General features: G+C 35.0%; 1 protein-coding gene across 1 annotated transcript; it reads left to right on the top strand.

Annotated features, from left to right (window-relative positions):
* The first annotated feature begins 542 nt into the window (after window positions 1–542).
* On the top strand, window positions 543–13,342 carry LOC109007191 (flowering time control protein FCA-like). The gene is made up of 17 exons (XM_035682584.1): window positions 543–869; window positions 4,348–4,774; window positions 5,336–5,406; window positions 5,701–5,779; window positions 6,999–7,081; window positions 7,178–7,229; window positions 8,262–8,326; window positions 9,100–9,166; window positions 9,874–9,953; window positions 10,053–10,117; window positions 10,359–10,418; window positions 10,513–10,819; window positions 11,295–11,459; window positions 11,557–11,766; window positions 12,787–12,867; window positions 13,107–13,157; window positions 13,304–13,342. The coding sequence occupies exons 1-17, from the start codon at window positions 543–545 to the stop codon at window positions 13,340–13,342; spliced, it is 2,229 nt and encodes a 742-aa protein (XP_035538477.1).
* The last annotated feature ends 1,235 nt before the right edge of the window (window positions 13,343–14,577 follow it).

Raw genomic sequence — 14,577 nt, 5'->3', positions numbered from 1 at the left:
TTGAAAAACCACCCATCCACCTCTACCATTGATCTTAATTGGAAGAAATTGTGGAAACTCAAAATTTAAGACAGATTAAAACTTCTCATTTGAAAAATCATTCATAACATCATTCCCACAAAAGTTTTGTTGAATAATTTTATTAATCTGAATGAGGAACAAACTTTTTGTGCTCTCTGCAAAACTACCTTTAAAACCACTAATCATTTGTTCCTTAATTGTCATTTTTCTTGAATCCTCTGGAGGCAATCAAAATAGCCCATCAACATTGAAATTTTCGAATCTCTTCCCATGCTTGAATGGATCAAGGTCATTCTAGATCTTGCCACAAAACTCCTAATTCTAGTAGATGAATCCTAAGACTTCCAAATCTTTGCTACACTAACCATGGACAACATCTGGTATCTAAGAAATAAAGTCATCCATTATGCCAATACCCTTTGCCCTATAATCTTATCGAATCAGTCAACAATCAATTATTGGAGCACAAATCAGCATGAGTTGCAAAATCGTGGTTCCCACCCAACAGCACTAAAAAAGGAATGGAAGGTTTCCATCTATTTCAGTTTGATGTTGCTGTTAGAACACATGGAAGCATCATTGCAACAGTTTGTAGAGCTACAGATAAGAAGCCCATTTTTGTGATAATTAATTTCATACGTAGCACAAACCCAAATGTGGACGAAGCCTCAGCAGCTTTAGAAGGCATTCAAGAAGTTCTTCGCAGAAACTTGAAAAAAATTCACATTGAAAGTGATTCCCAACAAGTAGTAGATGGTCTATTGCTAGAAGCCCCAAACTTGGATTGGGAAATTGAAAACATTGCTGCAAACATGCTACACCTACTGAAATCCATGGAATCTTTGACAGTGAAAAAAATTCATCGATCTCAAAATCGATGCGCGCATGATATAGTGAAATGGGCAGCCTCCATCAATCTCTACGGAAGCATACCCCTCTCCTCAATCCCCCTAATTTACTTAATTTTCATAGTGGTAAGGACCCTCCTTAATTTGGTTTGTTATTTTAATATTGTATGAACTTTTATATTTATTAATGCAGTAAACTTGCCGAGAAAAAAAAAAGAAAGATAACTTCCATAACATTTTAAATATAATAAATTTCTAAAAAGACCTCTTTTATTTGATTGGCATAATATTTTTCAGGGTACTATTATACGACGAATATTATTGACGCTAGACATGGTGTCGCTTGGGGTGGTTGATGCTCTAAGGAAGTGAGAGGGGTGTATGGGGTGGGTTTGTGGAAGTATATCAAGAAGGGATGACCATGTTTTGCAAACCAAATTCGCTTTATAGTTGGTGAGGGCATTCGAATTAGATTTTGGAGGGACGTGTGGTGTGGAGACCATGCTTTGGAAATGGTTTTTCCAGCCTTATATCGTATTGCAGTGAACAAGGAGGCTTCAGTGGCAGACGTGCGTTTATTTTCTTATGGTGCTCATCAATGGAATATTCTTTTTAACAGGGATTACATGATTGAGAATTACCTATTGTCTCATAATTTTTCAGCTTGCTATATTCCATGGAGATTCCTTTGGCACAGCGAGATATTTTGAAGTGGAGGTTTAATAACCACAAGTTATGTACAGTTAAGGCATTTTATAGTATCCTGACAACACAACTTGATATTACGCCATTCCACTGGAAGAATATTTGGAGGTCTCGGGTGCCTTCTAAAGTAACTTTTTTTGTTTGGAGTGCTGCTCTTGGGAAGATATTGACCACAGACAACCTGAAAAAGAAAGGATGTGTAGTGTTGGATTGGTACTACATGTGCAAGAAGAATGGAGAATCTGTGGATCATCTCTTATTGCATTGTGAGGAAACAAGGGTGCTATGGGATGAGATCTTCCTAAGGGTAGATATTGCTTGGGTTATGCCTATGAGGGTGGTGGACTTGTTGGGTTGTTGGTCCAAGATGCAAGGATGCCATCAAGTGGCAGCAGGGTGGAAAATGATTCCGTTGTGCATAATGTGGTGTATTTGGATGGAATGGAATGCGCAGTGCTTTGAAGATAAGGAACGCACTATGACTGAGCTGAAGAATTTTTTTCTCCACACTTTAATGTGTTGGTTTTCCACTATTGTATTATATGGAGATAATGTTCATGATTTCTTATCTTTAATTTATCGTCCTTAGAATGTAATTAGGAGTTCTTATGTATACTTCTTGTATACAAGGGCTATGCCTATTTCATTTATATATATAATATCTATCTTTTACTGATAAAAAAAAAACTATTATACGACTAAGTAAAACTATAAAACTTGCTAATAAATTTGTCTGGTAAAATTAAAAATAAACAATAAATATAAAATTTCTAAGAAGTCAAAGCATGGTTTAAATAGTGAGATGAAATGAGATAATCTGTGAATAATAGTTAAATTATTTGTAAATAGTAGTAAAAAGTTTGAATTAAATATGTTTTATGAGATTTTAGAAAATGATAGAGAAAAAGTTGAATAAAATTATTATTTTTAATATATATATATATATTTTTTATATTTGAAAAAGTTGAATTGGTTTTTGTATATTGTTTATAAGCTTGAAAAAGTTATAATAATTAGGTAATGATTATATGAAACTTTTAAAAATTTAAAATTGAAAAATGTTTGTATTTGTGGTGTTTAAATATTGAGATGAGGGATAATGATACCCTTACACTTCCTTTACTACTGCTTTACTACACATATATTTTTTTTTCTTTTTGCTCTTTGAATATGGATTTAAAATATTAAAATGTGATATTCTTGCATAATTTATAAGAAAATAAATCTAATAAACTAGCGTAATCGTGTAATTTAATTAAAAAAATTCAATTTTATAAAAATTGACTCAGAGAACAAAAAAATGTCAATTTTTATAAAATAAAACTAAATTTATTTTTAATTAAATTACATGATTAATTCGTTGATTGAAATTTTATTATAGATTATGAAAGAAGGTCATATTCTGATATTTTTACTCCATATTCAAGTAGCAAAAGGAAAATAAAAAATTAGATAGTAAAATAATAGTAAAGGAGTTATAAGGATATCACTAGCCTTGAGATGAAATGAAATGTGAGGACTTGGCAATCCAAACCAGACCTTAATATGTATATAATTTTTTTATCAATCTCTTAGATTATTATGTAAATATTTATTTAAAAAATTAAAAAACAATACGTGGAAAAACATAATAATGTTATAAAACAGATGATGTTTCATGTCAAACTACCCTCTCGTCTGGCTCCCTTCTTCTTATATTTTTAAAATTGTTGAAACTTAGCATCTGACATTGGTTAAAGAATAATTTTGAAGTATCAATTATCCTCTTCCACTCCGGACCAAATCATTTCATTTAGGAAGTTAGAATCAGGCCAACAGAAGTACAACACTATTAAAAAATAAATCCTACTTATTGTATTATATGCATTTTTAATTTATAGATGATTTGTTAAATCAGAAATTTTTATTTTAAATCAATTGCAAATCTATTAAAGAAGTTTTTGATTAAAGATGTAAAAAATCTAACACTTAAATAAATATTTAATAAATGACAAATTATATTAAATATTTCTTATTTTGATATTGGATGTATTAAAAAATAATCTATTTTTTTTCATAATTTTCTCTCTAAAAAATTTTACTTAAAAAATCATGTCGTATTTAAAGTTCGGAGTAAAATCTAAATCCTTGTACGCCACTCTAACCTACTTCTGTAACTCATAGACCTTAAACAATGCTAGGATCATTGCCACCTCATATTTAATAATAATGCACGTAACATATTAACATCAAATTATTTGATAAGGAATAATTAAGACAATAATTAAATAAACAAAACCTTAATATAGGTTGAATTCTATCATACCAAATAATGAATTATGAAATTTATAATGTCATACATTTTAAGAATAATAATAGCAAAGCATTTAATTTCCATATTATCTATAATTTTATACTAACTTGTATTAATAAATTATTATTATTATTATATTTATAATTATTTTACATAAATTTAATATAATTGTATCATTTTATAAACTTATAATCACTATTTATTTAAAATAAATGTGTAAAATAATTATAAATATAAATAGTATTTTTCTCTATAAAATAATTATAAAAGATAATTTTAAAGATAAACAAGAGTTACAAGATCGATGTGAAATAGTATTTTTAATACCCGAATATTTAACAATGTCAAAAAAAGAAAAAAAAAACCCCGAATATTTAACGAAAAAGAAAAACACTACCGGCGGTTTTTACCTGGCGAACGCTAGTTTTTTATAATCTTCGTCTTCATAGCTCTACTGATTCAGTCGAATTCTAGGGTTAGGGTTTCGCTAAGGATTTACAGTCAGCGAAGCTGGAGAAGCACAGAGGAGAACGTTTTAATAGCCACCAAGAGCCCCACTATCACCCTCATAACCACCACTCCGACCACCACAATCACCACGACCAGCATTTTAACAATCCTAACTACCATCCCAATCACCATGACCAGCACTTCAACAACCCCAACTATCATCACCACCACCACAATTACCAACCCGATTACCGTCACCACCAGCACCCTGACCACAGCTACAACCACCATCACCACGTGATCGCTGAACCAAACGATTTGTTTGTATCTGGAGGATTTCCGCCAAATGGTGGCGCTGGTGGTGTTGGCGTTGGTGACGGTGCGGGATATGGTCCTGGTTCTGGTTATTTTGGACGAAAAAGGTGGCGGCATCAATCAGCTCGAGGAGCTTCCCCAGGTTTGTGTGTGTAACTTTCTGTTTGGTTGTTGGAAAAGAAAAATATTAAGTTAACTGAGTTAAATGGAAGTAATTGGTTCGTGATCATTGTAATTTTGAAAAGAACTGAAAAAAGAAATTTATGTTTACTTCTTTTACTCATTCTTTACCCATTTTAGTTCTCTTGTTGTAAGGCTCTAGCTGAGTTCTTTTACTTATTTTGACTGTACAAGTCTGGTATATTCCTCCCTTCACTTAGAAAGGTAATGCCAGCGGACTTCACTTTATTTTAATATGAATTCGCAAGCATTTTTTTGCATAGCTTCACTCGCAACTTGCTGTTACATATCAGCAGAATGTGTTTCCTGTTACTTGGCTTTTAACCTTTCTTGTATTCGTATTCTGCGCTAATGATATTAGAGAATTCATAATCTACGTTTTTTTTTTTTTATGAAAAAACTACTGCATTTTTTGGTTTGTATTTTTTTTGGTGGTTTCACGTGAAAATCATGTTAATATTTTCCGATTGCTTTGTAAATATCCTAAGTTTTATCTTTCGTTGTTCCTTTTTTCCCTTTTCAGATCAAGTGGATGGTGTTGGTCATGTAAAACTTTATGTTGTACCAGTTCCGAGAACAGCAACTGAAGCTGATGTAAGTTATTGTTGCCGTTGAAGCATAAACATGTCTGCATTGCTTGCCATATGCTAATGTACCTCATCATCTGACCTGACATTGTCTTTGCCCACAAAGGGAGGTTAAGAGGATTGTCCACTATAGTTATATGAGGCATTATTGGCTGGAAAAACCGAACATCTCGTCCCCCCGGCTAGAATGTGCAACCAACAAGACTTTTTCATTAAATTTTCTTCTTTTGAGATTGCTACTAATTTTCCTGCTTCTCATAAGTATGATATTTTAACTGTTGGATACCTCTCTTTACATCAGATTCGACCTGTCTTTGAAGAACATGGAAATGTAGTTGAAGTTGTTATATTAAAGGATAAGAGAACTGGTCAACAGCAAGGTATTGTGATGTTATTCTTATGGAGATTTTTAATCCATATTATTATCCCTTTTCTGGCCCTCTGAATGGCTCTCCATGGTATCAACCTGCCAATTTACCATGGTGTACTATTAACAATGTTGAAGATAACCTCAGGACTTTCAACCAGATTTTCATAAGGTAGATAGATTGTGCTTTCGTGCCATGAATGCTCTCACCTAGAAGTTAATTTATTGCAGACAGTCAATCCTCAAAGTTCAGTATTCTTGTCAGATGATCAGCTATGTGCAATTCTTGGATGATTATTACTGACATTTGAGTACATTAATGGTTATATTTTAACAATTACATAACTGTGTTTTATGTGTATTATTGAGTTTGATTTGATTCGTTTTTGTCTCTATTAGATTTGAAAGGTTGGTTTGGCTTGGATCATGCCTAGGAGCATAGTGAAATCTTTTTCACTCATCAAGAGGATTAGGTGGTAGCCCACAAATTTTGGCAGTCTGGAAATTGATTTCCATATACTTTTTTTTTGCTATATTTGGAAGGAAATGAATGATATAAATTTCTAGGACCGCGAATGGACAATGGAGGAGATCAAGGCTTTGTTCTTCAACGCTTTCGTCCATTGGACTTAGTTTCCATTATTTTCTTGTATATTTGCTTTTTCTATTTCTAGCTAGGTGACTTTCTTGTACAATCTCATTGTACTTGGATTCTGCTTTTGGCACTTATAATGAAATTCTTATTACACAGTAAAAAAACTTGTCAAATTGGATGGGGTTTTAAGTCTGAATTGTTCTTAGTATAAATCATGTAAATTAATATATAGCCAATAGACTGAGAATGAGATTGAGAAAATGAATGTTTTGCTTCTATCATGTATCATTGGAAGAATAATAGTAATTTATGGACAAAGCACTTTATGCATGAAGTTTTTTTTTTTGGTCGGGGAACCTCTCCAAGGCAGGGCCCTTCGGACCCACCCCTGTAGAGTAAACCCCGGTCTCATGCACCGCACCCTCAGAAGTTTTCCTATACGGAATTGGTTAAATCGCTGGCTTTTCACTGGGGGTGTGGCCTTAAATGATTGTTTGCACCCACGAGGTGTTGAACCTTGGACCTTGAAGGGAGTGATACCCCAAGACCAAGGCCTTCACCACTTAGGCCAACCCCTTGGGATTAAAAAGCACTTTATGAAGAAAATGATCTAACGAACATAATTTTGCTTTTACAGGAAGTTGTTTTGTGAAGTATGCAACTGTAGATGAAGCTGAAGGGGCGATTAGAGCTTTAAACCATCAATATACTTTTGCTGGGGTGAGTTCACCAGCTTCTAGTAAGAATATATGAAGGCTTTTGCTGGTTTTGGTCAATCCACATTTGCATATTTGTCTTACATATTTGCTTTTCCAGGAGAATGTTCCTCTCTTAGTCAAATATGCTGATAAGGAACGAGAACGTCTTGGTAATGTTCTATTTAAAATGCCTTTTCATTTTCTCTCAATCATGTATTTCCACTTTTATTCAGGTTTTCCCCTGCATCAAATCCCCAACAAAGATTTTAGAATTTCGAGTCTCAACGTTTTGCCACATACCATTTGGATATCCTTTTGTAATAATAGATGCATAAAGACTGTTAAACTGCCAAAATATTTCTTATGAAGAGCTAAAGGGATGTATTATACAAATGAACCTTAACTGATAAAACTATTATCTTTCTTAGATAAGTACATTAACCTCTAAAAAAAAAGTACATTAACCTCTAGGCCTAAATGGAAATGGAAGCTGAGCTGTCATGAGGTTGGCTTCTAATTAGAAGTTGATTCCAACCAGACACTTCTTAATTTCTTGAGGTATGGATGTTAGTCATGATCGCTTGATCCGTGTTTATGTTGTGTGGAAATTTAATAGCTCAAAGTGTATTACTATATTTTTAAGATGCATAGTACTAAAAGAGATTTGGATTCCTGACAAGCGTATTTGCAGTGTTCTTGTTGATCTGGACTGACCTGTTATTGATAGGGTTGCAATTACAGAAGGAATATTTATTTTACAATGCTTATAAGCATTTATACATAATGAAAAATTTTGCATTGCTAAAATCATTGTCTTTAGTAGTGCAGCATACAGCTTTTATAGCTTTGCATGTTTCCATAGAAAAGTGAGAAATAAAATGTTATTTCAAGGCTTCCTTTGCTTTTCCAGGTGCTCTCATTTGTATACTTCCTGTATACTTGGGCTTTGCCTATTTACTTGTTTTAATATTGTTTTATTTTACCTTTATAAAAAATAATGTTTTTGACATTTATCTGAGTACATATGGTGTCTACGCAGCTGCATTGGCTTTGTTCTTGCACAATGCTTCAGTTCTTCACTTGTGCACATATGATGTTCAAACAAAAGAACTGTCTGCCTTTTCTTTTTATCAATAGGTACACAAATATTCTTATATTTTTATGTTCATTTGCTGATTTTTTGTTATGTTTTCTTATGATAGGGGTACTGGACAAATTATACGTTGGTTGCCTGAACAAAGATGCTTCGGCAAAAGAAATTGAGGAGGTATGATCCATATTCATTGAATGTTCTAGTTCTTTGCATACCTCAGCAAAATAAATTCAACTTTCTTGTTTCTGTGTATGTAACAACTTGCATGTGTGACACATAAATGCATAGACTCCTGCAAAGGTAAATGTGTAGGATGCATAAAGTGGTCATTACCCAATACTGTTCTCACTTAAGTGGGGTCCGGGGAGGGATACAATGTATTTCTAAATGAAAACAAGGTTGCATTGTGCTAGAAAACTACTGCTATTACATTGCCTTCGCAATGCCTTCACTGGATTGACTGAGTAGCACTATTTAGACCAGAGAAGTATAATCAGTGAAACATTATGAGAAAATTTTGAGTACAAACCCTTTACACAAAAGGCATTACTGCATGTTTAGAGCTGAGATCAGTTTGGGGACTGTTCAAGGTGGGTGCTACCCTCTTTTATGGATTGCTTTTCAAAATACACGGTGCATATCATTGAATGCGCATGGACAGAAAATCAATTTAGATTGAAATGTCATTGCATCAAATGCCTACTTTGGCTGTGTGCCATAAAAATCTGTCTTTGTGAGCTCCTTCGTGTGTGCAGCCTTTGTAGCTAGACTGAACTTAGGTAAGTTCCCAAATTTGATGATGAATTCATTGCCCCATCATGCTTTGTTGTTGTTCACATGACTTTGTGGAAGGCATTCTTATTTTCATTTTCAAATTCAACTGCAGTTATTGGCCTCTATGTTACCTTATTGGTGTATGAGTTTTATATGAATGTTTTCTCTGTCAGATATTTTCCCCCTATGGTCTTGTTGAAGATATCTTCATCATGCGAGATGAAATGAAGCAAAGTCGTGGTGTGTTCTTGATCTACCCTGTAGTATGCCTTTCATATCTAATGGTGAAATTTAGAATTTTGGACTGGACATGTTGCCATTAGTAGGTAAATTTTACTCTGGGCCACCATTTCTACCTCATTGTATCAGGTTTCACCTAAGGATCACCAGCACTCTAATATGCCCAAACCTGTGTTCTTTCATATTCAATGGCATTAAATTTAGCATTTTGGACTGGACATGTCGGTAGGTAATTTTTGCTCTGGACCACCATCTCCAGCACCTCATTGACCCCATACACAACCACTATAGCAATCAATATGTCCAATCCTTTGTTCTTTCCAAATTGTACACAACAATTACTTCTAGGTAGAAACAAAAAAGGTAAAGTGCTATAATGGGTGGGTAATTTTCCTCATAGTTTCAGTTAAAGCTTGCTGGCTCTCAAGAGGTTTGTGTCCTTTCTGCACATCATCTCTATGCAAGTTGTGCCCCCTTACTGTTCTCTATTGAACTTTTGCTTTAGAAAAAGCAGCTCTTTGATCTGCCTGGATGGCACATAAATTTTTATTTCCAAAACTCATCTCATATATATAATGCACCGATGGTGCGCTATCAACTTGTTGCTTTTTTACCACCATGGCACGTTTTATAAATTTGTATTTGAATCTTCTATCCCGTTGCACTATCAATTGATAACTTGAATGGATGCTTGTGCTGTTTTGAAGGAAGTGGATTCGTTAAATTTTCTCATAGGGATATGGCATTGGCAGCAATAAAAGCATTAAATGGAACCTTCATGATGAGAGTAAATCTTATATCTTTACATGCATCACTTCTCTGCTTTCATGATTGCACTTTTAAAGGCTTTCTATATATTTGTTTTTCCTCTGTTTATGTTTTTTAGGGTTGTGATCAGCCATTGATTGTTCGTTTTGCGGATCCTAAGAAACCTAGGACTGGAGAACCAAGGTTTTTGCTTCCTTTGACTTTCTTGTACAGATGTTAATCCATGCTCTGTGTGTGATTAATGGATTATAATTAAGTTAAAATTACTTGTTAAAATTTATACACAGGACTTGGTTTCTTTGGTTCAGTAAAAGTGAGATGCTGTCCAAACTAGCCAGTTCCTGATCCATGCTATTATATCTTCTTTATCACACCATGTTAACCAGGATTACCATTTGTTTGTTGACTCTCTTTCTCTCTCCAGGGGCAATCATGGGTTTGCAAGCGCAAATTTTACTCCCTTTTCAAAAGAACCATTTGCTAGGTACATGTGCCTTCACTCTTATTTAGTTATTCATATCAAAATGTACTGAAATGAGTGTCTTTTTTTCCCACTTTCTGTGGTTATCTGTTGGCAGGCTAGGACCAAATGTTGGGGATGGAGGGTGTATTTTGCCTAATGCTTCATTTCCTATCCAACCAAATTCCACAAGTTCATTACCTCAAGCGGTTCCGCAAATGATAAACCAAGAACCAGTCATGCAGCAACCATTTCCTTCCCTCCAACAATCAACTTCAGAGTTGTCTCAGATGTCTTTACAACAAACGCAAACTCCACAGACAAGTTCACAATCATCTCAACTAGCCGTCTCTGACGTGCAGAGGCAGTCCCATCAAACTGATAAAGTCGAACAGCAGCTGAGTTTGCAAGTGACTAGTCAGCAGGTACTACAATGATATTGATTATTTAGCAACTTGTATGGGGTAACTTATCTGTTGGTCACTGAGGAAATTGGAGTGATCGGAAGTATTGGCACACATTCAGAGGTAATGTCATGAGCATCCTCTCATAGCATCGTTGACAAAGACACACATGAAAACCTTCATGGAGTGGATCTCCGAATTTTATAGTTGAGTCCCAAGCATGGCTTCAACCTTGAATGGTGATAGTTATGATTTGGTGGCTTTTTATTGTTTCAATGGTGCTAAGTTTTGGCATAGTTGACATCTTGTAGGTGCGATCAACCATTGGTGGAAAAGAAAGCCCTGTACGCATACAACACGGTGTTTAATAGATGTTTAATCGTGATACCTGGCTAGTAGTAGATGATGGACTCATTCGAATTCATATCATACAGTCACCTCATGTCTCTGTGATTTTGGCAACTGTATCATAATTTTCGCATTGTTTTTTCTGCAGTCTCCACGTACTGGAAGCAATCCTCCAATACTTGCTAGCACTTCTAGCTCACCAGCTGTACCTTTAAGTCCCCAGATAGTGGCTCCTTTAGAGTGTGATTGGAGTGAACATACCTGCCCTGATGGATACAAGTACTATTATAATTGTGTTACTTATGAGAGCAGGGTAAATATGCTGCATTGAATCATCATTCTTGCATTTTTATGTTGATTTTTTATAATTTGAAAAGATGAGAAAATGACTCTATAAGTTGGCTTTGCAGTGGGAGAAGCCTGGGGAGTATGCCTCATATGAGCTTCAGTTACAGAAGCAGCAAAGCCAGCAAAATCCTAGCCATCAGCTTCAGTCCTTGTTGCCAGTTCTTTCTACCGAGCGAGTTGTTCAAACAGAACAGGTGCAGCTTTTGCCACAGTTCATCATGAAACTCCTAAATCCTTCCTTACCACTGACAGTCGACATTAACTTTTTCTTGGTTTTTTTCACTTTTTTTTCCAGATTGGTTTTTGGTTTTGAAGAGTTACTTAGATATAGATTGACAATTAATTGTCCCCCCTGCTGCATATCACGGCAATTTTGACTTATTTTGAAAGCACTGTAGGCTTTTATCATTGGCATGGTACAACTTCATCTGACATCTTCTTGGAAATTTAGGCATGTCATAGAATCTGGTTAGTCCCGTGGTGAAGGTTGGCTTAGTAAGCTAGAGCTCTCGTTAGAGCTCTTGGATCACACTTTTCATGTACTGGACTCTTGCCTCTGGTTTACTGTCCTTATGTGGACCATAGCCTCTCCAAACATTACATTACTCTGGTTTGGTAACAGATTCTCTGATGTGTTGTCCAGTGCTGAAATTTGCAAGTCTGGTCTGGTAACGAGAGCTCTTATTTTGCAAAAAAAAAAAAAAAACCCTTAAATGTAGAGGGTAAAATTTCCAATCTGTACTGTAAGACAATAGGTTCCTTTCTTTCTCATCATAGAAACACATTTTTACTTGGAAAATCCATGTAACTTCTGTAGCATGTTATAGATATCAGTTATAGTTTCCACATAGCCACCAGACAATTGGACGGCACCTCTGTTTAGGAAATAAGATATCAGGGCCATTTTTCTAGAGGGTACAAGATTTATTTCAGTCCATTGTAATTTTGCAGGAACTAAATCACATGCAACTGCAGTCAGAATCTAACCCCGTTATCCGTCCAACCTGTGCTTAAGAGGTAACATGTCCGACATTTATTATCTACTTGGTTTGAGACTGAACTACTCTTGGATTTCTTCATTTATCATTAAGGCTTTTGTTGGTTTGTAACTACTACTAATGTTATTGCTTCAAAAGTAGATCTAATGGTAGCCACATGGTTTCCACTTATAAAGTTTTGCAGAAATGCTGGTGAAGGCTTTTCCCTGTGCATGCATCCTGGAAAATTGGTAACTATGCGAACAGCTGCCAGTGAATAACTTTATAATTAACTTTTGGTGTTTATGTATGCAGTTGGTTGTAGGGGAAAATGGGCGTTTTGAGCTACCTTTAGGTGAAGGAGATTATATAAGCATGTTTGTATATAATGTCCAGGTAGAGAAAGGTGGCCTCCCATTATTATTACCTAGGTTTACATATTTCAGTTACTAGTCTACTCGAGGTCAAGTATGTTATCTTTCATTATATCTACTTTATAAATCCTGTAAATTAGAAATAAAAGAAAATAAACTATGACATTTCACCTAGGGCTTGTGAAACAACCTAGCTACTTGAAGCAATGTCGTTATTAATTGTGTAATGTCGTGTTTGCATCTGCTAATTCTCTCGTTTAGGTTTCGTGTAGAAAGAACATTGAGGCTGATTTGATGGAAATAACCGGGAAGGTTTTATTGATCAACTTTCCCCCATTCTAGATTTTATTGTTGTTCAGACCCGGTGGCGTACCTTCCCCCAATAGAAGCATCTTTCTGAGTCCCAGGCTATGTGTCATTTCTGGAAATTGAATGTTTTCCGGACGAATTATCAATAGGAGCTAGCATTTGTGGATGGGCTTAATGACCTGACATAGCCAGCACAATCATGAATGAAACTTCATATGGACTAACAAATGGATGATACTTCAAAACAAAATCATACTTGGGAGAGCGAGCTTTATTTTTGTCTTAAAATTTGCTCATTCATTTTGACGTATAATATATATTATATAGCTGAGGGAAGCACTATTACAATATTTCTCGGAGCAATTAAGTTCCTGAAGGCCTTAGTATTGAGACAATGCTCTGATTTGTGAAAAGCAAAAAAATAAAACATGAAGCAGGCACAATGATTGATATGCACACAGGAGTGCTAGCTAGGGATATGCTGGTGCTGTACCCTGGCATGGCAATCGACGAAGCCCTGGATGGATATTCCCGGCAATGACAATCTCAAAAGCCTGGGTGGTCACATGCGACCTCCGAAATCATGAGCCGTTCTTTTTTACATGAAAAGTTCAAAAGTTGCCACATCCCTATCAGGATTTATTCCACGCTTGAAGCAAAGAATCACACTCCAAAATCCTTCATTGCGCATGTGTGTGTCTGTGTTGCTGGTTTTCTTTTATCACGGTCCACATCCCTCCCCTTCCATTGTTCAATGAATCAAATCCATTAGTGGATTGCACAGTCGCATGGCATACGAAATATTAAAAAAAGAGGCATTAACTCAACAGGCTCGATATGGGTAAGTAGTGGTTGGGTCATTCTTTCCTCTTGTACCAGCCATGCATATTTAGGGACAGCACATTAATTTCTCATACCAACTTCTCAAGATTGAAGATTTTCATTTTCATTTTTGTGGATTCCCAGACAAAGGAAAAGCTAGAAAGCTTCCATTCCATGCATGCACATTAATTATTCCCCGGAAAAACCCAAATCCTCAAAATCTCGACTGCTGTACGCTCAATGAAATTAATGCACATTCCTTCAACAATAAAAACAAAAGATATAGGACAAAGATGAGGGGTCAGAAGAATAAAAGAAGAAGAGTAAGAAAAGAAATTCTATTTGTAATTTTATTTGGAGAAGATACGTCCAGATTCTTTATTAAATAAGAAAAAATATTATTTTAAGAGGAATATCTTAGTAATTATAAAAAATTTATAAAAAATTTTAAAGATAAAATTATCTAAACTTACGTTACAATTCTAGACTGTCCGTAGCATTACTCAAAACAATGAAATCAGCCAAGTTTCTGTGATTTTTATCATCTCTACGTACACCCAAAACATACCGGCCAAAAAGACGGAGAAAGTTAACTAAATAA

This window comes from Juglans regia, chromosome 11 (genome assembly GCF_001411555.2).
Source record: "Juglans regia cultivar Chandler chromosome 11, Walnut 2.0, whole genome shotgun sequence".
Taxonomy (NCBI): domain Eukaryota; kingdom Viridiplantae; phylum Streptophyta; class Magnoliopsida; order Fagales; family Juglandaceae; genus Juglans; species Juglans regia.
Note: the sequence above shows the minus strand (reverse complement) of the source record. Positions and strands in the feature narration are given on the sequence as shown.

Excerpts from the sequence above, each read along its gene's own strand:
- LOC109007191 (XM_035682584.1), top strand. The coding sequence starts at position 543 with ATGGAAGGTTTCCATCTATTTCAGTTTGATGTTGCTGTTAGAACACAT. Across the intron at positions 10,419-10,512 it reads TCAAAAGAACCATTTGCTAG|GCTAGGACCAAATGTTGGGG; the intron begins GTACATGTGCCT and ends ATCTGTTGGCAG. Across the intron at positions 11,460-11,556 it reads GTGTTACTTATGAGAGCAGG|TGGGAGAAGCCTGGGGAGTA; the intron begins GTAAATATGCTG and ends TTGGCTTTGCAG.